At 39.9% G+C, this 27,350-nt stretch overlaps 1 protein-coding gene across 4 annotated transcripts in view; it reads right to left on the bottom strand.

Moving 5' to 3' along the window:
• GADL1 (glutamate decarboxylase like 1) overlaps positions 1–27,350 on the bottom strand; it is a 164,826-nt gene that overhangs the window by 12,630 nt on the left and 124,846 nt on the right. For all 4 annotated transcript variants that reach the window (XM_071429423.1, XM_071429421.1, XM_071429422.1 and 1 more), the window contains 2 exons: positions 24,981–25,032; positions 21,860–21,949 (listed from right to left, as the gene is read on the bottom strand). In XM_071429423.1, coding sequence (XP_071285524.1) covers positions 21,860–21,949; positions 24,981–25,032 — 142 coding nt within the window. The remainder of the gene's footprint in view (positions 1–21,859; positions 21,950–24,980; positions 25,033–27,350) is intronic.

Below are 27,350 nucleotides of genomic sequence, written 5' to 3' on the forward strand. Positions count from 1 at the left end.
TCCATCTCTTTCTTCCTGAAACTCTTACAGCTAGAAAGGAATCTGTACTTAAATATCTGAAGCACAAAATGAAATCCAAAGTCCTATAAACAACTTTGTATCTCACAACACATGAAGGGGCAGGATTTCCTCCCACTCATCCCCAAAAATATTTTTGACACCACTCACATCACACAAGTATAAAGACTGTTTAATCACACAGATGATGCAAGCTGTACACTTTTTCTGCGGCATTAATAGTAATTGATTTTTTCTGAACATTTCTGAAATTTCTTATGAAGCAACAGCAAGGAAGGACAGTTTTATGTGAAGAAAGGACCTTTTTTCTTCTATCTGCAAATTCAATGTTTACCTTCAGTTCCTGAAAGAAGTGTTTGATGCAGCAGGAGAGAAGAGCAGCTCCCCTCTCCTCCTAGTGAAGTTGGTGATAGGAAACAGAAGAGTGCTAACGTAATAAGTAGATACTAATTTAAGTGGACACAAGCTTAAGATTTATTGACCTGAGAGCAAGAGGTCAATATTTATTCAGAGAACAATAAATCTTTATACTTCCTTCTAACAGATGTTAATCCAATGTATTATTAAATCCATCCTATTAAAATTAATTAGACTGTGTGTCCTCTTGAGCCTTGTTGCCAATAGTCATTAGTATTGCATGGGTCATTATTACTGTGCTTTGATAATTAAATCATATAATATTGGATAAAATTAAATATATGGGGATAGAAATATTTATTTTCCTGTATCATGACCATATTGTTGTGCATTTCATTAGGTTCTCCTTCATGCTACTATAGACCTTTCTTACATTGTTCTGCCAGGACCAGCACAGCTAAGGAATCAAAGGTTCTGTTTAACTATGCCATATTTCAAACTTTTTCATTTGTCTTAAAAACCTGATGCTCTTAAGGCCACAACAATCTACTTGTCATGCTCTAGGCAGGTAAGAAGGAGAGACACAAATCAGTACGTAGCTACTGCTAGGGAAAAGAAAAAGAGAAAAGGAAAACGAGCCATACTCTTAAGTATGCTATAAGTGAAAATTTCCTTCTATTTTGGAGTTTTACAGTGCTTTCTATCCTCACATTTCAATGTACTTCTTAGATAAGAAGAAATACTATTATCTCCACTTTAATCTCTGAAAGGAACTGAGTCACATAGAAAGGAAATAATGACTGAGATCTTAATCACAACTCTATGCCCAAGCTAGACGTTACTCAGGTACATTAGTGAGCAGGACAGGGTATTTTTAGTGCAAATTGGCCTTGCAAACATTCTTGCAGAATGCACATAAACTCATCCAATTTGGGTCAAAGAGGTTTCCTTTCTGGAGGAGGCTCAGCTGAACAGCAGCAGCAGAATGCGATGCAGAGTGCCCCCCTTGCAGTGCAGATGCCAGCTCTGCCACAGTGCACACCCAGGGCTGCTGACTGATGTGAGCTTCACTCTTGGTGAAGGCTCAGTGAGGGATCACAGAAAATCAAATCCTGGTCACTCCATCTTCTTTATACCACACACATCACTAACACAGACTACAATTTCCCAAGTTCCACCTCTGTATATTGACTTAGATTGATCTTTGACAGTATTTTTCCTTCAGGACCCACTCTGTTTACAGACTGCAGCTGGTTATTTTTGTAAGAGCCTCGCACATAAGGGGAGCAACAGCTTGAGAGGAAGTGTTAGGTACATTGAACTTTACAACATGTTACCCAGAGACACAGCCTTCAGCACTGAGGATAAAATGTGCAAGTAGGATTCTATTCCCATCCTTTTGGCAGTGTAAAGGTTAGACATCTAGCCTATGCTAGCCATCTAGGCTTTGCCTTTAGTTAAGGGAGAAAAAGAGGCACTGCTAGGGAGTGATTCATCTCGTCCTAGAAAAAGACAGGCCTTAAGACAGATGGGCTCAGTTTGGAAAAGCTTCTCTCCTCCCACATGGGATTCAGAGGATGACCTCTGCCTAAGTTTTAGCTGGCTAAAGCAAGGTGAGATGAAGTCCATGCAGATATTTCATCTTGAATCAAAGCTATCTAAAACCCACGTTCCTCTGCTGTTTCTAATCTGAGGTGGACTGACCCAAAAGCTGCACTGGATGAAATACAGAGGGGGGATATCCAGAGTACAAGAAGATTCAAGGGGAACCAAGTGTGAAAAATGCATTATGCGATGCTTAGGTGCAGAACCAAAGGCATGAACAGAGAGAGGTCAGGAGGTCTTTTCCAACCTAAGTGATTTTGAACATGAAAATACAGGGAAAATAAGAATAACAGGGCAGATACAAACAGACAGATGGTCAGCACCCTTACCCATCTCAATCCCACACCTAATCACTGCAGACTATCCTTAATTCTTACTGAATCAAATTTCTTTCTTCTGTGTGGGTGTGTGAACATTAATAAACTCCAAGATGGACAAGCCAGATGGCAGGACAGGAGGTCTGAATACCTGCAACCAAGGCGTCAGCAACTGGAGAGACTCAGCTACGATTTCCAAAACCAGCTACTAGAGAGAAAGGAATGTACATATATTTCAAGACTTCAGTCCTTACCAGCTGAAGAGAATATGATTGTTTGCAGTGCCCATGTCTGTATGACATGATTTTAGATGTGTTCAAAGGGATGTTCATGCCGGTAAAGCCAGTGCTCTCTGTGTTGACCTCTGCAGACAGCTGTGTGTATATCACATGTTTTTTGTGTGTTTGTGCGTGCATGCACACATGTGTGCACACGGGCACCTCTTGGAATTTGTGTACTCACTGGACTTGAGGACAGGGAACCACAGTGCTCTCACACCTATTGGGCTGAAAAAGGAGGAATGTTGCTGGGCCCCAAGGCCAGCCACCTTTTGACATTATACCGAATTGCCTCTGCTCTGAAGTCTTTTCCATGGCTGATAACCCAACTCAAACCATTCTGTGAGTCTGTGGTTTTCACTGAAATGGTAGGGATCTGTGCTTTGAATAATTTTCTGTATATAAGAAACAATTCACATTTTATCCCAGGGGCATCCCATTGGTCCCACAAATGCACACTGACCATTAGAAAACTCTGGGGTGAAGCTTCATTTGGCATTAACTTGAAATGCAACTTCAGACTAGGATTAAATACACATATGTTTTTACCTCATTATTTTTTCACATGTTAAGTTCTCTAAGATCAAAAACTTAAATTGTAGAGAATGAGGCAATGTGAGGTTTACATTTCTGATGCTGTTTGAGCAAGAGCCATCTTTAACCAAGAACAGTTGTGAGAATACGTGCAAACACCATCCTAAGGGTGTGCCTCAACTCTCTTGACGCTATTTCCCTTCTATGTTTGGAGCCAGTTTTTATAAATTTAGCACATACAAATTCTTTTGGTGCACTGCTGCCAAGCTGGCCATGTGCACATGCAAAGATTAATTTTTCCTGAAAGCACAGATTATGTGCATGCATATATTACATAAATGTATACATGCAGCTGTGCAGGACCACTTTGGAATGAAAGTCAGGGTTGCAGTGGATGCCTCCAAAAAACACAAACACAAAAAACAAGTCAAAGGAAAAGCTCCATCTTGTACATGACACAGTTCTCCAACAGGCTACAGAGCAAATGACTCTGCCATCTAGCATGGCTATAGGCTACTGCCCTCCTACAAGCTCCAAACTGTGGTTATTTTACTCCACTCAGATGATTCTCATTATGACTGGGATGAGTGCTGAGTGAAAAAGTCAGTGTATGAATCATATCATCAATTCAGTTGTCTGGAATTTTGCTTTTCCATGCATTTCCTCGTTGCTACACAGATATCAGTGTAAAACATGTTGTAGCTGCATCAAATTTCCTTTTGCTCTTTTAACCCTACAATTGCCTGTGAGCAGATACGTATTTGCTGCTATCCAGCTTCCTAACCACTGATGATCTGTGCCTTCACTGCCTGCCTCACAGAAGTCACAAAGAGTCACAAATATTTACACTGAGGTTAAATCCAAGGGGGATCTCTATATCCAGCTTCTAGGCTAAAGACTCTGCACTCAGTGCCTGTGAAAGAGAAGCCTCAGGAGAAAAAAAAAAAAAAAGAAAAAAAGAAAAGACAACCCAGATGTTCTGTTTAAGCCTAATTTAAGCCATGCCATTGCTCCATGCACCATCAGATCTCATCCATCTTTCCATACATGGAGGTGGCTCCAGAGCACTGCATCTTTTGCCATAGCCATCACCCATGGCACCTCCTCCCACACTGGAGCAGAATTACGGTTCTTTCCACCAGCTTTTAACCTTGCCAGAGGAAGGATGTATGCATGTGAGTGGCTCTGAGCTCTAGTCACAAGACAGGCTTCTGCTTTCTTACAGATTTATACAGAGAACAAAAAAGAACTTTTCCCTGCTATTAACATTTACTGTTCATGTGATGCTCTCCCTCTTTTATCTGTTTATTTGAACTATATTTTTTTGGCCCATAATAGCTGTAGTACATTCCAGTGTGTGTTGTACATCGTCATCTTACAGTCCTGTGTTTTGTACATTTCCCTCTTGCTATCTAAACACTGCACCATTGATATATTCTACCTACAGTCACTCTGCACTGTACTGTACTAGATTTCCCCTTGTCCCAGATATGTCTGGGTCCACCTATCAGCCTCCATTCCTGAATATTATACCTTGCCTTTTTCAGTAAAAGAATATTTTTGACTGATTCTCTTCAGTGGAATGCCTTTTTTCCAGCTACAGAATCCAAAACACATCTTGCAATCTTCCCTTGAAGCCAGTAGTAATCTGAAAGTGCAGGACTAGAGCAGGTTTTATCATTTCAGGGTGGGCAGTACAGAAATGGTTTTCCCTTGGTTTGTTTTTAATCTTATAAAAAACTGTAATCATGTTTTCAGAATAATGCCCCCCGGCTTTTTCATTACTACCTTGTCTTAGCCAATGGTAATCAATCTGCAAATTCAGAGACTTAAGTTTCAATCCATAGCAATTATTTCAAGAACTAGTATTTTTGAATTCCCTTATTATGGAAACAACACTAACCCCAGCTTGAAGTTATGGAATGTTTGATTAATATTTTACGATCTGACAGAGAGAAGCACTTCCTACACTTTTATCCAACAACTGATTTAAAAAATCACAGTTAGAACAGGATAAATGAATTTAGCAGCACCTCTAGCTTAATCTCTAAGATGATTCTACTAAATAAATTTATCATTACTGGACAGCCAGAAAAGTTTAAAAGCTTGGCAGGAAGATCTGTCAGTCTTGTGCTTTCATTTTCCAATGTCAGCTGTGATTTTGGGGAGAACACAACTTGGGCTGCTTTTGATCACCATCTAGTGCATAAATTAAAGAACTGCAAAGGTTTAAGGACTGACTTACTGATTTAAAGTTAAGCAGCAGCAGGATTAACAATTCTTTTCATCATTTCTAGAAGACCTCAAATAGGCTTAGTGAACTTGAAAAAGCGGGAATTTCCAGATGCCCCTAGCTGCCTGATGAAAGTCAGTTGTTTCATGAAAATTCTGTTTTCTAGTAGTCTTGACTACGATGGTCTAGGGATATAAAGAAAGCAGGACCTGCATGGTGAAATAGTGTTTTTATCAATCCAACTTACCTAGTGAGAAGGAGCAACATGGTTTCAAGCAAGGAATCCTTTCACCAAGCCTCTTCCATGTGCTTAAATGCTACATTCATTTCATTGTTTTCTGATTTGTTGTCAAGTCAGACACATTATTTGCAAAATTCTTCACTTACAAAAATTAACTGTGTCCATTGTTACACCTATAGCCCACATTCTGATTGTACTTCAACATTTATCCATGCAATGGGGAGGACTTCAAGCCTGGTAAACCAGGAGGATGACTGGGCAGAGGAAGACTATCAGTACCACTGGGGATAAAAGCCCCTGGCAGCTTTAGGTGTTGACCATTGTAGATGACTCAGGACAACTTGGACTACACTTTTCGGCAGTGCTGGCCAACCAAGGCCAATTCTTGGATAAGAGACTCGCTTTTCAGAAGTCATACTGTGGCACCACCCACAGAAACTCAGTATCTTCACCCTCAGGAACTTACTTTAAAAGATCAAAACAGAAAATACATCTTTACTAAAACAGGCTTATACCTTCAATATTAAATGTTAATACTGTGAATTTCCATGAAAAATTAGCAGGAGCTTCAGGAGACACTGGGAAGAAGACTTTGCCTGAAGAGAGCAGAATAGCCTTCTTTTTAAGGGAAAAAATGCTTCCTTTCCCCAATTTTCTTATGAGGCCAGGTGAAGGAGCACTCAAAGATGCTTCAACACCATGACTTACCAGTAGCCTATAGATACTAGTAGTTATAGAATATCTACCCATGCTAATAACCTCATACAGCAACAAACCAGAAATAATGTCTATAGGTATCCCTTTACATCTGAAATTCAGACCATCAGCTGAACTCTCAGAGAAAAAGCAAAAACAAAACAAAAAACCCCACAAAACAAAACAAAAAAAAAAATAGCACTCAAGTACTGTTAAAAATGTATACTAACTCCTCAAGTATTACTGTGTTCAGACTCCGTATAAGGCACTCCAATGCCTAGGAGGAACTGTAAAATCCTCACAAGTTTCACATTTTATTAGACACTGATCTCTCAATGATAACTATTCAATACATCTTATTCAAGGTAAATTTTTAGTCTAAATCTTGCAAATCAAGATATAACTTTAAACAAAGGATTGAAAGGGAGAAGAGAAGAGAAGAGAAGAGAAGAGAAGAGAAGAGAAGAGAAGAGAAGAGAAGAGAAGAGAAGAGAAGAGAAGAGAGAAAAAAGAAAAGAAAGAAAAGAAAAGAAAAGAAAAGAAAAGAAAAGAAAAGAAAAGAAAAGAAAAGAAAAGAAAAGAAAAGAAAAGAAAAGAAAAGAAAAGAAAAGAAAAGAAAAGAAAAGAAAAGAAAAGAAAAGAAAAGCCAGTGCTGCCGAGAAAGTGGGAGATAACTCATGCTTGATAGTTTATTCTTTAACAGCTCATGCCTTCAAAACAGAGCCTGCAGTATTACTGAGGAAATTATGTTGATTCAAGAAGTGGAAGGAATTTCTTGCCCCCCTCAAACACGGGTTTTTTCCGTGACAGCACCAAAGGGACATGAGCAGCCCGAGCGCTAACGAGCAGCCTGAGCGCATTGCTGTCGTTCTGGTGCCCCCCGATGGTCACCGCGCTCTAGCACTGCCTGCGGATGGAAATCCTGGAAAAGCCGCGCTCCAGAGGGGACCCCCAACTGCTCGTGTAGCTCTTCAGCCGGACCCGAGCCCTGAGCCCTGACACAGCGACGGACACAGCAGAATTCCCATCCTTGGGATCCAGAGCGGGGCATCCAGGGCAGGTCCTCCAGCCAGGTGCTAACCACTTCCAGCACAGCACCTTGGCAGCTTGGGCAGTGCACTCAACACAACCACCTCATAGCTGTTGTTGGTTGTGAAAAACAGCCTGATTCACAAGCACAAATGCTACACAGAATAGTTTGAGTTGACCTTTCAAGGTCATCTGGTCCAACAACCCTGCAGCAAGCAGGGAAACCTTCAACTACATCAAGGCTGTTCAAAGCCCCATCCAGCCTGACCCGGAATCTTTCCAGGGATGGGATGGCTGTACAAATCTACATTATATTAATCAAATTAAGGCATCATTCAAGCAACCAAGACACATGGATACCCAGCACAGGCCTCTTCTCACCTTCCTTCCCCAGCAGTCACCCCCATCCCGTTACCACACATCGACCCATCACATCCACAGACTCTAATTCATACAACAATCAGTTTTGCACACCCTGTCCCAACTGACCAGCAGACCCAGTATGATATATCTTCATTTCCAACCATATTGTGGCTCAAAGAAATTACTCACTGGTCTATAAATCAGCTCTTCCCCCTGTGAAATCATCACAACTTAACTATACTCAGCGATGCCTAAGGAAAAAGATGGTCACAATCACAAAGACTGCTTTAACAGACTTAATTTCAAAAAAACTTCAGGTGGAAAAGATAGATGAAGGCTTAAAGCTCTTTAAGAAGAGATTAGATGGCCAAAAGCTGCAATCCTTCAATCAAGAAAGAAGACAGCTTTATCTAAAAGCCCATCCCGATTTATTGGCAAAGGAAGGACAGCAAAGCAATATTTAACAAGCTGAAAGAGGGAAGCAGATCAGATAGCAATCAATACAGATGTGACATGAAGAAAATTTATCAGAAGGAAAAGAAAACCTTGATTGACAGGACTAAGGAAAGAATAAGCAGTTTAGTACATACATTAGGGATGGCTGAAGCCCTATGCATGGTTAAATCAGTACAAATGCAGGCAAGGCAGAAATGTTCAATAAGCTTTGTTTTTCTGCCAGGAGAGATTCCTACCACAAATCTGATGAGCTTTCCAAGCCATCAGCAGCCATCAGGATGCTAAAGATCTACTGCAGAGAAATTTTTTGGTCTGTCGGCCTGGATGGCTAAGATTAAAAACAGTTCACTGAAACTGTGGGCAATTTTTGAGGATAGTGTGGCAATTTCAGAAAACAAGCACTACTATTAGAAGTGGTAAGGAGAAAGACTGAGTGAAATAAGATTGCTTAAGTCAAGGTGAACCTGAAGTTAAAAAAGAAAAGCTCATGGTGGATTCAATTTATAATGAGTTAAAGGGTAAGAATACACAGAAATTCTAAAATTTATAGAAACAGATTCAAAATGTAGTCTTTTGTGCTCAGTTATATTTATATCTTTGCCAAGCACCATTTTTTTGGGTCAGCCCACCTTCATTATTTTGCTGATATTCCAAGTTTTCCTGATGATTTATTTGCACTTAGAGCATTAATGGGAAAGCCTTACACAAGCCATTTAAATGAAAAATAGCAGGAACAATTCACACAGGAACAGCACAAAAAAATTAGGGCCACACAATAGGAATGAAGTAGAACCAAGCAAGATTTGAATAACTAGCATATCTCCCTACACAGGAAAAACCAAATGTCAATCAAGCATTACTGCTAGCGAGACTCCACAGAGATCAGGATTAACCCTGATGCTGATCCTCACTGTTGGTTTTCTGAAAGTCAATAAATGACAGCTGATACCATTTGCAAGTGAGAGACTCAAAAAGGGAGAAAAATGAGGAAGACAAGCCATTGCACAGACCTGGACTGCTCAAACTCACTCAAAAGGTAAGTTATGCATGCAAAGAAAAAACCCAGAGACAGCTCAAAATGGATGACTACCCCAAAAACAGTGACTCTGAAAAGACTGTAGCAGTCAACAATAAAACAAAATTCATATGAGCTTCCAGGTCACATATCAGAAGCCAAAAATCCTTCCTGGTAAGAAACTGACTTCTCTGCAATTGCTTCCACTCTACACCCAAGCCAAAATCAGCTTTTAAAAGTTCGGTCAAGAGGCAGACTACAAAGTTTTGTAATTAGGTCATTTATGTGAGTGCTTTAAAACAGTCAAGATTGCTCTTAAACAAAGATTCACAGATCATAGGACCACTGGTTTATCTGGGATGTCAGTTTGTTTTCCACAGGCCAATGGAAAAAATACCCCAAACCACCCAAGATGTCCTGAGAATTTATTTTGTTCTCAAATTTGTCATTTATGCACACAAGAAAACTTTTCATTTCAGCATTAATCACCTTTTTTTTTTTTTTTTTACAGAGCCTCCCAAAGAAATACTAGTAGAAGAAAAAATGTAATATGATCCACAATTTTATAAACAAGTGCACAGTTATTAGGGAGACAATTTTATCTCCACATACAGTAGTGGAAACAGAGGTGCTGGCATAGTTCAGATATTTGTTGGGGTTTTTTACAATAATGAAAAATGGGAAGGATGATGATGACAGCCACAGAAATAACTCAATGTCTAATGAAGACCTAAAGATATGAATCTATTTAGTTTATAAATAGAAGAATGAGAGGTGACTTGATGATAACTTATGAGCAAAAGGGAAAAACACATTAGAGAAGGCTATTTTAGTGTGGATAAGTATTTTTTCGCCACCATTTTGTACAGGAAGGCTAATTAGCTATTGAAAGGAGGGACCAAAGAATGTGCTAGTTTTACCATTCCTTGATGTTTTCCTGTCAAGAATAGATGCCTTTCTAGAAGATGTGCTTATACAAAAGTCACTGGTCTACCCAGAGAAGAGTCTCCAAAATACAGAGCTGGCCAAGTAGACAATGACAGTACCCTAAAACAACCTCTAAACCATTCTATTATTGAATATTTGTGAACTATAAATTAATAAAAGAATTGCAATTCTTTTTTAGAGATGCTGCACTTGCCCAATAGCCCACATCCTTTGAAGCTCCACTGACATGAAAGTTCCCCATTTATGCCTCATATAACAGAGTGAATATTTCCCCAGATAGGCTAAGCCAGTGGTGAAGTTGTCACCCATGTTTCAGACTACAGTGGAAGTTTACTGTGAGGCAAAATAAAGACTTATTCTGTTCAGCAGCTGCTCCTTTCTGGCTGATAAAATAGGAAAAAAAATCTTATTTTCCATCAAACACATAGTAACTCATGTTGTAGCAGTCCATTAATTAAGGGTGAAACTCAAAGACTTTATTTTCCTTCTGTCCAACTCACTAGAAAATGACACCAAAAAATCACTATGCTATTTATCTTATGATCACTATTATTGCACTATGGTCAATTCACTGCTGTTATTTATTGAGCATGTCAAACACAACAGAATGCTAGAAGACACTTGTTTCATTCAGAAACCACAGCAGGTACCAGCTGGCAGGGCTGGCACCCCCACCAATACCACCAGAAAGATTTGTAACCAGAAGGAACTTTAATGAGTAGTGTAGAAATGGTTCATTTAAAAAATCACCACCAACAGACCACACTACTACTCACTGTTCATTTATCCACCTGCAAATTCTGATATTCAAGTACCTTTATATCTAAAGCACTCAGAGAAAGTCCTGTTACCACACCCTTGCAGAGGGAAAGGCACCAAGAAATGGTGCCTTCCATTCCACATTGCAGTTTAACTAGTGCAAAAGCAAGATAAATCATGCATTAACAATTAACAACTACTCAGAATAATTTTTGCTTGGCCATGCTCTTTACTTTCACTCTCAGTGAGATTCCCCCTATGCTCAGGAGCAAGGGGAGGGGTAGATATTACTGTTATCCTACACTTACCCTTCAGCATTGAAATACCAATTATTAGTGAGATTAATTAGTACATATAACCATCATAAAGGAATATATATAGCCATCATGTATCCAGCCAGTGGCTCTGGTGGGCAGTTCCCTTACCAGTCCCTAGTGCACCCTAAAATGCTCACCTAAAAATCACCTCAGTCATCAACCCCATTCAGTTCAAACTCCCGCTGTACAGACCCTCTGAACTGCATCCCAAAACCCTCCCAGGGCCAGGGAGGCACAGCTTGGGCAGCTGCAGGAAGGCAGCTCTAGGAGCAGCATTACAGGCACGGGGTGAAACAATGCAGTGCAAACCTGATGGTCCTCGAGGAGCACCATTAAATATCATGAGAGGGGAGTGACCTGGGCTGCAGGGCTGCCTCACTGCCCCAGCCCCGAGGGCTCCAGGTCAGCCAGCACAGCCTGCACCAGCCCAGTTCTGGCACAGGCACACATTGCAGCCCCAGCACGCCAGCCCTGTAATACTCAGTCAAGAAAGCTTCAAGGGTTTCAATCTTGCCAGGATTCCTACAGTTTCATCCCAAGTTTTTTTTCTCTGCCTGGGTGCTGGAAAAGTCAACCTTCCTTCTACCACATTTAAATAGGAAAAGAATTTATCCCTTGTGCAAACCGCAGAGCAGCAAGTCCACAAAACCCTTCTGTTACTGCTGTTTTTCTGAGACAAAACTATACATCCTCACCATACCCACACAGTACCACCTGTGCAGCTTCAGGCTTGCAAATTATTGCTTTCCCATCACCAGGAGACCAGTTAGGATCCTTCAGAGAGCCCCTGAGGCTTCTCATATGAAAGGAGTAAATTCAGAGCTGGCAGACAGATAGATCAGCTTCACAGACCCAGAGAACATGTTCAGTGCTCCTGAGGGACTGTTCTGCAGACACCCAGGACAGAGATGAGATAGCCATGAGTCAAGTGTACTGGAGATACTCTGAAATGCTAATGTCTCTCAAGGACTGTTTTTCTCATTTGCAGAAAATTAGGAGTTGGAAGGGGCTAAAAAAGGAGTTTATTGTTCCCCTGAATGTCAGATAAAATAATCTAAGTCAGTGCATTAAAATATTATTAAAATTTGTTATAAAATAATAGATGATAGGGCTTTTATTCAGGTAAAAACAGCACAGAATGAAGCTTCTTGGGACCTCAGCACTCCAGTACTTAGACATTCCCAGAATGCTTCAATTATTGAGTTCCCCTGTGATATATGCTGGGTTTCATTTTGATCCACAGGCTATTAAACATGATCTATGATACTTTCAGAAAAGCAGTAGTTTGGAGTTCAACCTGTAACTCGAACTTTTTTTTCTTCTATCATTGGTTATTAATGTGCATATGGCACCGAGAGAGCAGAATGAAGGGGTGCACAGATATTCAGGAGCACAGTGCTGCTTTAGGAGAACAAAGTGCATAAGGTCAGGCAGAACAAAATGTGCTGAGTGTCTTCAAACTCTGCTTTCTTGCTAAAAGCAGCTCTCTTCCCAGAGAGGCACAAAAGGCCATTTAAAATATTAGCCAATATGTTCTAACTCCAAAATGAAGCAAAGGAAGTGTAATTAGTCCCATTTAAGCAGAGGAAAATACATGCTGATTGGGCAAACAAGTGCTGTGTAGTCAGGGATCTGAATGTACTTTTTCATTGTCAGGGTGATGAAACACCTGCCCAGGGAGGTTATGGAGTGTCTCATCCTTGGAGATAGTAAAAAGTCACCTGGACATTGTCCTGGACATCTGACTCTAGGTGTCAGGAGCTCAAAGACCTCCAATGCTCCCTTCAAACATCAACTGTTCTGTGATTCCTTTTACAAGTTTTTTTTACAATGAAGTTACGTGAGTAATACTTTAAGTTACGTGAGTAATACTTTATGTTGTTCCATCCTCTCCCTTTCAATAATAATCTTCCTTTATATGATCCCAGGGGGTAAATACACACCCATATACGTGTGTATGCATAGGAACACACGTGCATTTGCATTGAAACACTGCAAATGGACAGTTCTAAAGAGTTTCACAGTGTTGCATTACAAAATACGATTTTTTTTTTTCATTTCTGTAGCAGTAATGAACAAAAATGCAATACTGTTCTGTGGAGCAACATGACTCCAAGTCAGAAGTACTTATTTTTGTTATGCTATTGGGAAATGATGAAAGGTACAAAATAGGATGACATTGTAGTGCTCTTAATGCAAACAAACAAACAAACAAACAAAGAGACATGAAAACCCTTACATTCATTATAAATTCCCTTCTCTTTTCTATACTCAGAAAATAGTTTAACATTTGCTTTCAAAAAATGTCATAGTTGACATAGTTTTCAGATTAGCTTTTTCAATTGTGCCCAAACACAGAGAAAACAATTTTCTGTTGCCAACTAGCTGCTTAATTTCTATGAATTGCACCATTTTCACATAGTCCCCCCAAACATTCACCTTTCTGGAAAAGAAATGGGGTTGTTTTACCCTCTTGGCCTTTCCACAGTTTAAGAGATGCTTAACAATGGGTGCAAAGCATCTGCTGCTCTGGGTAACAGGTTGTATCTATTTGAAAGCCATACAAATTAAAAATTACTGTCTTTGTTCACACAAAAATAGCAAGGAGCTCTTATGCAGTGCTTAAGTGCCCTTTAGTAAATTGAGTCTGCAATAAAGCAGAGAATGCAGTTCCACTGAATCCCCACCACCTCTGTCGACCTATCACTCACAAAATAAGACTTTTTGGACCTTCCTGTATAGAAACAGAAAGATTCATTATATGTGAAGCTTTTAGCACTGCAAAGATTTGAAAACAGGCTCATTTCAATATCTGAACTGAAAGCTAGAGTGACGCTCAGGTCTAAGCCTGCAAAAATTGTAAGATATTGGACAAGTGGAACCCATGTTTTCCCTGTAGGAAAGGAGTACACCTACACAAAACATATACCACCACCAGCACAGGTGATTTGCTTTGGTCCTGAAAGAACAGTCATGTCAACTGTTCCTTTTTAAACTTGAATTAAGTACCAGATTTAGCCTGTGGCCATGTGGCTCCTGGTACTTGAGCCAGCTAAGGTATCATCACAGAGCATTAAATACCATGATGGAAACACACCTTGCAGTCACCTCCTTGGAAGGTGTGGTCCTTTACTTTGAATCTGTGGGTCTCTTGTGATTTTATTTCCTAACAATATTTCTCTCCACTTTGTCTACTGCCCCCAGCTTCATTTCATGCCATTATGTGTATTACCACATGGAGAAATTATTGGGCCCTCCGTTATCCTTAAAAGGATTTCAAGCAAGAAATGACTAGTGGGAAACCTACTTCATCTCTGGAGATCTGAGCAATCTTACTCTGCAGGTGGCTTGGGGAAGATTAAATCCTAGTTCAGCTTGAATGCAACATATGGAGCTGCAGCAGACTCCCTCCCACCAGCTTTGATTGTTTCTGTAGGCTGAGCACCAGGGATCCAGAGACCCCAGTCCCCAGTGTGCCTTGAACATGCACAGCTCAATGTTAAGTCCCTAACAAAGGTTGCCCTGCACTCTCATCCAGTAAACCATTCAGTATCAAAATCATTGGGGTTCCTTCTCTTTTTTTTTCCTCCCAAGGATTGAGGTGTAGTTTTAGCAGCTGTGCAGCAATGCTTTTAAAATAGAGTTGTTTTGCTGCCAGATGTATTATTTAGTGACATTGATTGTTGCCTATTTGCATCAATTGAGACAAGCACAACTGGCCTAACATATGTAAAGATTTCTGCATGAATGGGACTGTCTTTCACTGGAGCCCAACTGATACTACACAGCCCTGAAAAGTCAGTCTGCAATAAGGGACAAAATAGAAAGCTAGAACAGAAATGTGACTGTCATGTCATGAATTACTGCAGTATCACTTAGGACTATTATGGAAAGCACAGGCTGGAAGCAGTTCGCAGCCTTGTCTTACCTTATTACATCTACTGTAGTTAGAATAGAGTCATAGAAATATACCTCTGTTCTAGCCCCATACACACACTTGATATGCCAGATATCCCATGAAAGAGCAAGTGTGAGATCAGGTCACTCTCACACACCATTATATGTGGCTGAAAGTTAGGCAGGTGTACAACCTCACCAATGTAAAATATAAACTGAAGTTCCCCTAACACCTGCGTGGAGTCCTAAGGTGAAATGGGCACTGTCAAGTGCATTGACTCCTACTTCTGATGAAGACTTCACCAGCCAATTCAGAACTTTAGACAACACTACTACTTCAGTAATCATGCAAGAATAAATACAAAAGAGAAAAAAAAACATAAATTCCAGTTATAATCAGATACACACTCAGAAACCAAAATACTTTACTCTGAATTAACATTTTTTAAAAAAAAACAACATTATTTTTGTATTCTTATAACCCAATTCTATGGAGAATACATGTAAAACAAAGTAATGTTAAATACCCTGTTTAATTAACAGCTACAGTTACTTTTGTACTGATGAGTTATATAAAACTGCAGAAGAAGACACATATTAAAAGGGAAAGTGTGCAAATCCCTCATTAACGAGGTACTGAAACACTGCTATAATTTTTCTCTGCTATTATATTATACTGTACTGTTTTGTCTCATTTATCAAAGCTTAGAACTTTCTTCTTAACAATAACAGTCATTTATATGCAGCCAAACTACAAAAATTTTATTCACCTGCTATGCATATTACGCAGTATTAGTTGCAAAATAAGAGATGTTGCTACTTAAAAAAAATTAATGCCTATTTATTATTAAACTTCTAAGCATCACCTTCTGCTGAGGAATGGTCAGCAGAAGGTGATGCTACAAACTAAATCCTGATTATTTTCTTGTTACTCATTCTGTGGCTTCAGTGCTTGTTGAGCCTCTCTCCCCTAAGGTCCTTGCCTGCAGCCCTGCCTCCACGGGGCCCCCTGATCTCACCTCTCCTGGAATGCTGCATTTCTGCCCCTCTTGAACACAACACTGAGAATGCAGCTTGGTCCATTCAATCAGGAGGAGATTTGCAGCCCTTCTCTCCAGAAGCCTGTGAAATAGAAATCTAAAACAGCACACAGCATGCTAAGGATTTAGTGTTAGATTCTTTTTACCTGTATTTAGAAAGAATGCAGCCAATCAAGGATCATGGCACCTCTTAGGTTCCCCTTCTGAATAATTACCTCTTTCCCAAGGGTGCTTCTGAATGCAGGTTGCCTAAGTCATGATCTGGGAGCTCCCTTTCTTGTTCTCCATGTTAAAGATGGTGGGAAACCAGCCAGTTCCTCAAGCAGCTTGCCTGGGTAAGTGCCTTAAGTTTTACAGGGTGAATCTGAAGTTTTTATTTACCTTGATTCTCCTGACAAATCAAATTTCTTCAAAGAACCCCTTCAGAGGTCCCATCTGATATGCTGAAATGACAATCAACCAATCCTCTGTCTAAAAAGAAGATTGCCAAAGCAATCTCTTCCACCTGCGGATTTTTGTTTCTTGAAGTCCACAACAGATTTGAAGGGTGCTTTAAGAGAAAGCAAAGACCTTGAAGGACGGCACTAGTGAAGTCTAGATGGACAACACCCACAGCCTTTCCTTCCTCACTAAGCTGGTCACCTTGTCATGGAAGCCAATGATTTGGCCAATCTAACTCCTGTATATTTCTGTGCAAATCTTACCATTTTTTTCTTATCATTTGTTGCAGCCCTCCACCAAAACTGGTGTCAAACTGAGCTAGATGCTAGAGGCAGTAGGCTACTTGCTACTGTAAACCTTACTTATTTTATGTAAGGAAAGTTCACAGAACCCTGTCTCTGCCATTACTCTTCAAACACACACATTAAAATAATAATTTAATTGTTTCCTTCTTCAAGAGTAAGAAAAACACAGGGATGCCAGCAAATCAAATAACATTTTGCACACAAATCTAATTCAAGTAGAAATACCTTGCAGTGACATATTTAGGACCTTTCTTATGCATAGACCTGATTTCACTGCGTTCAATACTGTGTTTATAACTCATGTAGTTTTTCTCTTGTTCTTCCAAAATGCGGAGAACAAACTTTGTCAATATAACCAACTGGAGGTCTTGTTTTCCCTTCCCATTCAAATCTTGTACCATAATCAATAGGTATTTTAAATACATAAATATGGCTGAATCTGGTTCTTGATTAGGTTGGGGTTTTTTTTTATTTATACTACAAAGATCACAAGATTCAGAGGTTGCCAAGGCAACACCTCTTCAACCTCCTTACATTTATGCTTTGAGATGAAATCTCTCATTAGGCAAATGTATCACAACACCATTCAGGATGACAGGCTATTTTGCAAATATGCCTTCAGATAACAGATATATTCTTCTCTAAAATAGGAGAGAAAGGCTGGAATAAGGTTACCTCTCACTAAGGTGAAGAGAGGAGGGGCAAAATGACATTCCAAGCTATACAGGCTTTAGTAGGACATTACTACTTTAACATGACTTTGCATCCTGAGCCTTCTATTACAGCCAATAAATTTTGTATTACCTGGCCAAAAATCCTCAAAAGGAAAGGAAGGAAACAAAACCAAAAAACACCAACTGCATCACAGAAGTGGAGTCTGAGACTGAGATTCTAGAATTTTGAGTTACTGAATCTAACAGTTGTGTATAAAAGCTTTACTGAACCATTGGAAATCTAATACTCCAGCATATGTTTTTTTTAGAACTACAGAGCAGGCAAAGTTTAGTAAATCACAAAAGGCTTACTAGAAACATACTGCTGCTTTTTGAACCTAGATTTTGAGGTCTAAAGTGGTACTTAGCAACAAACCACTAGCCTTCTTTACTGAGCAGTATTCATTACATAGTACTCTACCTACAGTCATGCTCCAGGATCATTTGGCAAGGCCAGGGTCCTGCAGGAGGAGGGGTCTGTTAAAACAGTTACTTCTGTGCTGTCGTTTTGTCTGCAAGACCAATGTCTGAGTTTCACCAGACTACAAACTGATCCAGAATGAGTAAGACATGGCTGGCTGACTGGGTTAGCAGCAGGACGGCAACAGAACAGTTCCAAATGTATCCCTCCAAACTCCTCCTTGTGCCCTAGCATCCTCTGCGCTGCCAGGAGGCTTTCCAGAGATGCTATCACTAACAATTCTAAATTATCTTCATGCATTTCAGTATAAGCTGAGAAAGCTGACTTTTCTAAAGAGACGATTGTTGCAAGAATGTGTAGAGATATTTGTAGGTACGAAGAAAATATGAAAATTGAAATTATATCTGCTTATGTGCTTTTACTTCTTCCCTCACTCCCATTTCTGCCTTCCACTTTCCAGTTCAGCTTTTCTCACCGTGACCCCGTTATACACGGACCATTCTCAGCAGTAAACAAAATAAATCCCACTGTGTCACCAAGGAAAAGGAGCGAAATTCCCACTGGGGGGCGCATACAGCACTGGCAAAGCCATCGCTCCTTCATCCCGACAATTATGTCAGCTCCAGGTCAGAGACAGCAGGCCCCAGTCTGCAATGACAAAATAACACCACTGACATATAATTCCAGTTGGCTCTACCAGCCACTCCTCAATTACCACAGAGGGCCCGTTTGCAGGGTTTCTACAAGAAAAAATCTCTCCTCGTTTGTAAAGAATGGCACTGGAAAACACTTTACACTGGGTCGGTAATGGGCTATACCGTGGGCACTGCCTCAGCACGCTGCTCAGTGCTCAGGGCACGGACTGCCTTGGACCAGCTGACTGCACCCAAAGCCTTGCTGCACTCTTTACAGAACTAGTTTCACTACACAGCCAACTGCTGCTGTAATCCCAAAAGATCAAAGCAGTGTCAGACTGTGGATGTGCACAGAATTCCCAATTTCACTCATAACAGAGGAATGTGCCATTCATGCTGTTCTTTACTTCCCCGACCATTGTGTTGTTTTCTCACTCCCTAAATCGTTCAGGTGATGAATCAAATGACCAGCTAGTGACTGTTCCAAATCCTTCAGGCTTCTATCACCCTTCTGTTTTGAATGTAGGAGATTCTGAAGAGCCCAAATTTCACAGCTAAAGTTGAAGGCTCAAGAATTTAAAACAAACAAACAAACAAACAAACAAACAGCCCCAAAAAAAAAAAAAAATTAAGCTTCTGAGAGACACATTCTATGTAGGACAACAAGAAGGCTGACATCAGATTCAGGTATCACACCACAATCCAGTCAGTCCTGACACATTTCCATATAAAATGGGCCATGGAAACTGGAGAAGAGCCAGTACGGCAGAAAACCTCCAAGGTTATTTTGCATAGGACTATGCAAATTCTTCACAAAGCTGAGGACTTTACATCTGCTTATCAACTTTCACCAGCACTAAAACTCATGTAACTAGTTTTAGAAGACAGCATGTTATTCTGAACAATATTGCTGAACAAGTACTTTAATAAAATTAATTACTTGCCCTAGGGATTTTTAAGACATATGTTTTCTTAATTATTGTCAGTTATGCAGGTCTACAAAAAGGAAGATTGATTTCTGGATAAACAGAATAACTGGGATGTTAAAATGTGGTGTGAAAAGAGAAATTGTGAATGAAAGCATTTTAATGCTCATTTAATGATATTATGGGAACATTCAGGAACTGCTTGCAATCAAGAAACTGTCACAGCCCCATCTGTCAATCAACAGCACCATGTAACAACCTCTGCAGCCTTAATGCTCTTATCATTTACACCTTGCTGATCAGGATGGATTCCTTCTTGTCCAGCAATATATTTGTATTGATTAATGTATTATAATAACCATGATGGTTGCATCAGCAATGTTAAAACAAATTGATCTTAGCTGAAAAAGTCAAGTCAGTCTTATTTTTTCTGATCAAGTGCTGTCATCTCATCTGCTCACTGATACATGTTGTGCCCCAAACTGGCCCTCAGCATCCAAAAAGTAGAGTAACCCAGACCTATCCCTGTAGAGAATCAGGAAGGTGAAATAACATGTTTTCACTGTGAAACAGGCTCACTTCTGTAGTGTCAAACTACTTCCCAGCAGTGTCTAAAATAACACAACTAACAATAATCATTTTTTGTTTCCTCCAGGAGAGAAATTTGTGCCATTTCCTAGGAAGCTTTTGTCTCTTTTGCACTAGATTTTTTTTTTTTCAGGCTTTTATGGGGAAGAGAGAAATAGTTTGTGTCTTAGAATTTGGGATTTCTTAGGTTTTCATCAGAGGAGATATAAGAATCAAGAAAATGTCACCTTGCCCATGAAAAGAGTGGTTGAGATCTGCAGCAGTGGTCAGTTCTTGGAAGAAATTGCACGCAAGCTTCTTTCCCTCCAAGTTCTTTTCCAAAAACACTGCTAGGAAATCTGTACTTCTAGAATCAATCTATCTATATTGGTACATAAAATAAAGGCAGGTATCTATTCCCAACCCTGACTAGAAGCACCATAGAGTAACAGAGCAAAGAGACAGTAAGTTACACTCCATAAGCCACTCAAATATACATGCTCAAAGCCATTTGCTGTGCTTCATCCTTTCCCTCCTTGGTCCCATCTGTAGCCACATTAATCAAACAGTGACCTTTGCAGCATTTTTTCTTCTATGCCTTCCAGTTGCTCATTCCCAAATCCTCACTCCTCCATGAGTAGATGAGCTGTTATAAAGCTCTGTATACACTCTATACATACATGCATGCACATATATATACACACACATATTCACATATAAGGTTTCCACCCTAAGGAGAGGACGGGAAGCCCCAAACAAAAGGAACACAACTTTGTGAAAGGATGGTAAATGCCAAGCCCTTGCCTCCATACTGTGGCTATGCATGGATCTGGGCTACAAAAGTATACTTTCCAAAACAATACAGAGGGGGTTAAGGAAGATCTCTCTCCTAAAGTCACTCCAGCAAAAATTGAAAGCGATTCCTGTGAAAGTTGCTGAAATGAGAGCAGATGTTACAGGAAGCATGTATATAAAGTATGTATGCCTGTTTACATAGTATGCAGATGATATACACATCTATCTTCTAGTTTAAACTTCTAGTAGCAAATTCTGTGAAAAAATAAGCACAGAACACCACAGCTCTTCCAGAGATGAGCGAAAAATGAATTTAATTCAATTCCTCACAGAATTCAGTAAAACACAATACCACAATGTCTAGTGGTTTCTTAATTAAGTCTTAACTAATGATTCTCCACTAGTAAATTCAAAATTTTACTGCTGCTTTTTTTTCCAAGACGTTCATGATTTTCTATCAGCATGGCAAAGAGTTACCAAGACACTCATCTGTGAAGCTTTTCCCACAGAATTTTCCCATTGTATTTCTGTTGCCATTTATGTTCAACATCAGATATATATTCTTAAAGCACTTCCTTGCTTGCATTATCATAGATTATCACAGATAATGCAAGCCAAGTTCCAAGGACAGCACTAAGTATATGAAACAGGTAATGAATGAATAATCTGTCTAGATAGGAGATGCTCCAACACTGTTCCTCTTCTCTCAGTTCTGCCAGCTGCTAAAAGCTTGGATATCAAGCTGAATACTTGTTAATGCTTACATCCCTTATACTAAGAAAAAAAAATTAGATTTGTCTAAACTAATAAAAAACTTAAATCTTACCAACATCTAAGAATTAAATCCCCAGTCTGCTGACTGGTTCTAATGGTGAGCAAAGCCGAGGGCTATTTCCCATTCTTATCTGGCACACAGATTAATCAGTAAGCCTCAGGTAACACAGGACACTCACCTGGTGCAGCTTTTGCCAAAATTCAGGTCCATCCTCCATTTTTCTTAAGCTGGGTGGAATGTACCAAAAGCAGACATTTGCATACTCCGGCTAAACAAGAGAACAAGTGATTGTTTATAAGATGTAATAGGGACACGTATCACAGCTTTTCAAAGAGTTCTGCTTTATTTTTTGTGAGGGTGAAGCCTTTGAGTTTATACCCTTTCCTTTAAAGCTTCCTCCTCCAAGTCACCTTTGGTTTCCTTTTTTTTTGAAACTAGAAATAATTTTTCATATCATCCATTCCTCTTCCTGCTGCCAGGTGCTGCTTTTTAATTTCTTCTTCCTATATCCATCTTTAACTCTGTTTTACTCAGTAAAAAACTTTGGCTAGAAAAAGTGTAAGAGAGGCACAGAAGGTAAGTTACAGAATTCATATTTGAAGCAACTTTAAAGAATACATTTTCTTTTTAGTGTTTTGGGGTTTTTACATGGAAATTTCCAATTATGCCTTTTATACAAAACACAAAAAATCAATTTTGTGACCATTTAACACTTTCACACCTCATCATTTTTCTACTGAACAATGCCAATCTCCTCTCATATCATAGAGCACACTATACAGGGCTGGAGTTAATGCTGAATTTCTCGATTTCCACATTTTATAAGAACCTCAAGATCCCTTGCAGGGTGTGCACCATATCCTGTATGTAGCCTGTCTAATATCTAAGCAGGCCTTTTGAGCAAAGACTGAGACTTCACATGCCTGCTTCTCTCAAGGGAAATTTTGCCTTTAAACTCAGCAGAGTTTCCTGCAAGGCTCCCAGCCATGGCTGTGCACCACGCATTATAAAATAAGGCATTTTGTGCTTATGAGGTTTCTGTATCATATATGATTGAGAAAATGTTCCCAGCAGGCTGGTCCAATGTCTATACATTTCCTGCTAATTTGGAACTTTTTTTTGTTTACCTGTATAGAGAACAATAATATGAGGAATAGATACACTTTGTGATGCCATCTCACACAACCCTTAAATCACTAAGTCAATCTTGACCTCCCCTACTTGCAGCGTAGCATTCAGATGGCAACTAGATTTTAATATGGATTATGATAATCCATATTTGGATTGTGAACTCACACACCCCACTCCTCTCCCACATGCCATCCTCATCAGTACCAGAGGAAAGAAAAAAATCACCAGAGGAAAGAAAAAAATCACTCCCAAAAGGGAGCTTGGTAGCTGAACAACCCGATCTCTTTGCCCCGCTGTGGATGTGGCTGCTATTATAATCCCAGGCATTCTCCTGAATGAGGAGATCCCACCAACTGAGATGTTCTTCCATGAAAGGCCACTGAGAGCTGCTCATACCATTTTCTGCTTCATTCAAAGAATGCATTAAAGACAGTGAAATCATCAAGAAGAATATCATTGTCAGCAGGAACTGAGCTGCAAACCTGTCGTGTGCTGCTGCTGAATGGAATAAAGACCAGTTCCTAAAGTCCCATTTCTTCCCCCAAAGAGCTTGCTTTGAGTACACATGTAAACACAGACTCTGAAAAGGCAGTGCCTTCTCCATAAGAACAAGGACTAGCTCAGTGTTACGGGGTTTACTGCAAAACTATTTAAAATCAGATGGCAGGAGCAGACAGATGGTAGACATTACCATATTGCCTTTGCCTATATTGCCTCCTTGATTATCTCAGTTTCCTTTCACACATCAAACATATCATTACCCTCTGAAAACACCATTCATCCTAGAAAACAACCCCCAGCCATGCTTCACACTCTATTTCTGAGTATCTTGTCACAGGTGTTACTCAAGCAGGTAAGCAATTTTACCACAGAAGAGTTCAAGATGACTCAAGCACAAGTTGGCATTTCCAGGCCACAGAGCAATTCTCATTACAGGTTTTTCCTCGCTGCATGTATCAGAGGATCATTTTCCTAAGATCCTTGTCTGAAGCCCATCTTCCCTTGCACAGCTGGGCCTTGCTGCCTCATAGCATCTTTTCTTTGAATTCTCATTGCTTATCCCCTGCACTCCTGAAAACTTTCTTAATCCTTTCAACTTCCCAACTCACAGAAAAACTCATAGGACTCAAGAAGATCAACTTCTTTCTCATGGTCCATACTACAACACTCCTCTCAAACCCACTTTAAATCCAGATGCCCCATTACTGTAGGAACTACACAGCAGCCTCTGCTCTTAGCAAGAGTTTTCACATCTACAGCAGATCTGGGCTCTCTGCTAAGGTCCACAATAACAAGAAATGGACACCTTTTAACAGACTTGCCACTTTACTGACCCCATCCTGTGCTGCTGGCCTAAAATTCTTCAACTAATCAGCAGTTTTCAAAGTTAAAGAGAAAAGTTCATATTGTATGAATAGTATAAAATATTTTTCATATTTTGTATTTTGTCTAGCCTAACCTGGAATGCTCATGGTGGCACTTACTCCATCTCTCATCCTCCTCCATGTACTCTCTTCCTCCTGACCCCACACAGCTGCCTGTCTTTCATACAAGCACACTTCCAACAATGCAAAGGGTTTTATAAAAATGACAGGTATTTGCAACATCCCCCAATATCAGCCTCACTAACCAAAGAGCTGAGGACAGGTGGAAAAGCAGTACTCAAGCTCTATTCCCTACACCCACCCTCCCCCAAACAAGCTCTCCAAACAGGAAATAAGCTGACAGGTTTAGTAAAACAAGTGAAACACACAACTTTTGGGTAGCTTTTAGGAAGATGGGAGTCAAAGCAGAACTAGGGGAAAAAACATGGACTTTAACAATGAAAAATCCATTTTTAGGATCAAACTATTTTTCCGTCCAGCACACAATCTTATTTGTAAGTCTGGCAAGCATTGCTTTTTTTACAGCCAGCCTCTTCGCTCTCACAGAAAAGTGGTCTCTATGCCCCCTGAGGCAATACAGGACCAGAAGATAAGAAATTAGGTAGAATGATGGTAGGGAGCACAGCCCATGTTATGTATGTTCAATCATATCTGTGGACCTCCAATAGATAAACTGACTAGATTAGATACTTTAAATACAAGTTGGTAATTGACTAAAAGCAACAAAATCAAACAATTGAGGCTTCCTAACAATAATAACAGTTCAGTTCTCATTTCACTTACCTCTAAAAGAAGCTGGAATCCCTCTCTTTTTTTAATTTCCTCCACAAGATATCTGTAATTAAAAAAATAGGGATTTAAAGCATGGAACAATACACACAGAGAACAGAAAAAAAAAAACCAACACATATTCCTTTTTTGAGTTGGTTTTCTTTTTTTTTCCACATTTAGAAAACAACAGAGTTAAACCTCATTTCTACCTGCTGTGAAAATGCAATAGCTATTAGTTCCTGGAAACAAAAGAAGGCTACAGCCAGCCAAGGAGCACTAAGGAGAAGCCAAATTCTGTCCTCAGGCACAGATTTTCAGCAGAGCCACATGGCACAAATTGATCCTATTTGCATCAGGTTGTGAACTTTCCCACTGCAAATTAATACCTCCATCCCTTGTTCACAAGTGCCAGTGCTGGGCTGCCATGGTATTTCATTGTCATTCTGACACCTCTTGCATTTTACTACCACCAGGATCTCTTAGCTCAGCCCAGAATTTAAAATTTTTAATCTACTTCAAGCTCAGCAATTTTCCCAGTACTGCCCACATTCCACATAGTACAACAGCACAACTTTCCATTCAGTGGGCCATTTCTTATGTACAACAATCCCTGGACCTCCTATGCTAACAGGGTATTGAAATGGGAATTTCTTTTCTTTCTCACCTGCCACATGTGGAAAACACAGACACCTTCAATGGAGAGGTGGGTTTGAATCAAAATTTTGGATACAAACAGCTCCAATTTACAGAATTTTTTTTAAAACATGACCACAACTTTGCCATGGCACATATCACACAGAAATTCTGAAGCAAAGAGGATGTAGATGGGAATTCTCTTTTCTTCTCCCCCCCTCAAAGCCTCACAAAGAAAAATTTCAAATTCACTGCAAATTCACACTGCTTTTCCATTCCAACAAAATTTTAGTCTTTTACCTGAAGATATTGCTGTCTAACATTAATAAACTTGACACAGTTAAACTACTGATTGTGCACAAATCTGTCTGAAGCTGCATTACTGGTCGTCACACCAGTAATTCTTTTTGGTGAGAAATATTGTGAGAATAACCTTCCTTGGTCCTAGGCACACACCTGAAACTTGCTCCCAGCAGGGACACCCCTAGCACAGCTGACTCTGCACTGCCTCTCCTCAGCAGACATGCTGCAGAAACAGGCTGGCTGGGCGAGCAATAAGCAATACCCTGGATGGCACACACTTTTCCAAACAGCACCTGGGGAGTTGTCACGCTGTTTATCATTATCAAGTGCTGTGCCTGTGACTCATTGCCTCCCAGCACACACCCCAGCACAGGCACTGCTGCAGTGGAGGGCCAGTGCCCACAGCACAGCTCTTGTTGTGCTGTGCACTGGGGAGGGGTTTTCTCTCCCTGGAACAAGTCACGGTTCTGGTCGTTTCTGCCATCACTGCTCAGATCCTCCTGTGTGCACTTGTTTGTTAATGTCCACACTGCTGCTTAGGTCAAGAGACATGATTATCTGTAAGGTAATTATCTTATGTCAAACAAGCTTGCTGCTTCTTGCTTGTCCTGTTTATTACAAGATGCTTGTCTGTGCCATAAAACCAATTTCAACAACATCAGCAGGCTATTCATATGGCAGTGGCCTTCAATTAATCCTTTTCTTTTAATAAATTATGCAAGCGAAACCTATCCATAATCACTTTCCTTTTTTTTTAAGGTCTTGAATTGTTAGAGCAATTTTGCAATGCTAATATCTTTCCCTCTTACCTCAAGTGCCTTTATTTTATATCACCTAGGTATAAAATCTGACATAGGCTACCTGGTGTCAGTCAGGTTCACAGCACTGTTAATCATGTTCTTAACTACACTGCCAATAACCTAAGAAGGCAGCTGTTAGAAAATCCATTGCCCATGATTTATCTTGCCAGGATCATTTGATGGCAGTGGAGCAATTTACTTTGTGCATCTCTCCACAGTTGACAGTGAAGTTTTATTATCATGTCACAATTGTAGTATGTTAGAGGGGCTTGAGTCTTAGTGAAGACCAAAGTACACAGAGAAATGTCATTTGCTGTGATTAAGCCTTGCAGAAAATCAGGGGTGGAGATCTGCCATGGAAGTAGACATATGTCTGCTAACAGTGGGTGTCAGAAGAGGAAACAGGCAGAAAAATTCCAAAGAAGATGAAGCATAAAATGCAGAGATGTTTATGTAGTAACTATAGCTGTATTGTAAAAGCAGTTTATGTCTCTTTTCTTTTTAGTGTTGCTTTATAAAGCAACATCCCTACATCAAAGATAATTGGGGGGAAGAAAATACACAAAAAAATTCTGAAGCAATCAGCGGGATGCTCTACTCTACATATTTAAAAAGCAAGCCTTTCTAAATAGACAGCATCACAATG

Source organism: Agelaius tricolor, unplaced genomic scaffold (genome assembly GCF_023055355.1).
Source record: "Agelaius tricolor isolate 1412-34295 unplaced genomic scaffold, bAgeTri1.0.p SCAF_6, whole genome shotgun sequence".
NCBI classification, from domain to species: domain Eukaryota; kingdom Metazoa; phylum Chordata; class Aves; order Passeriformes; family Icteridae; genus Agelaius; species Agelaius tricolor.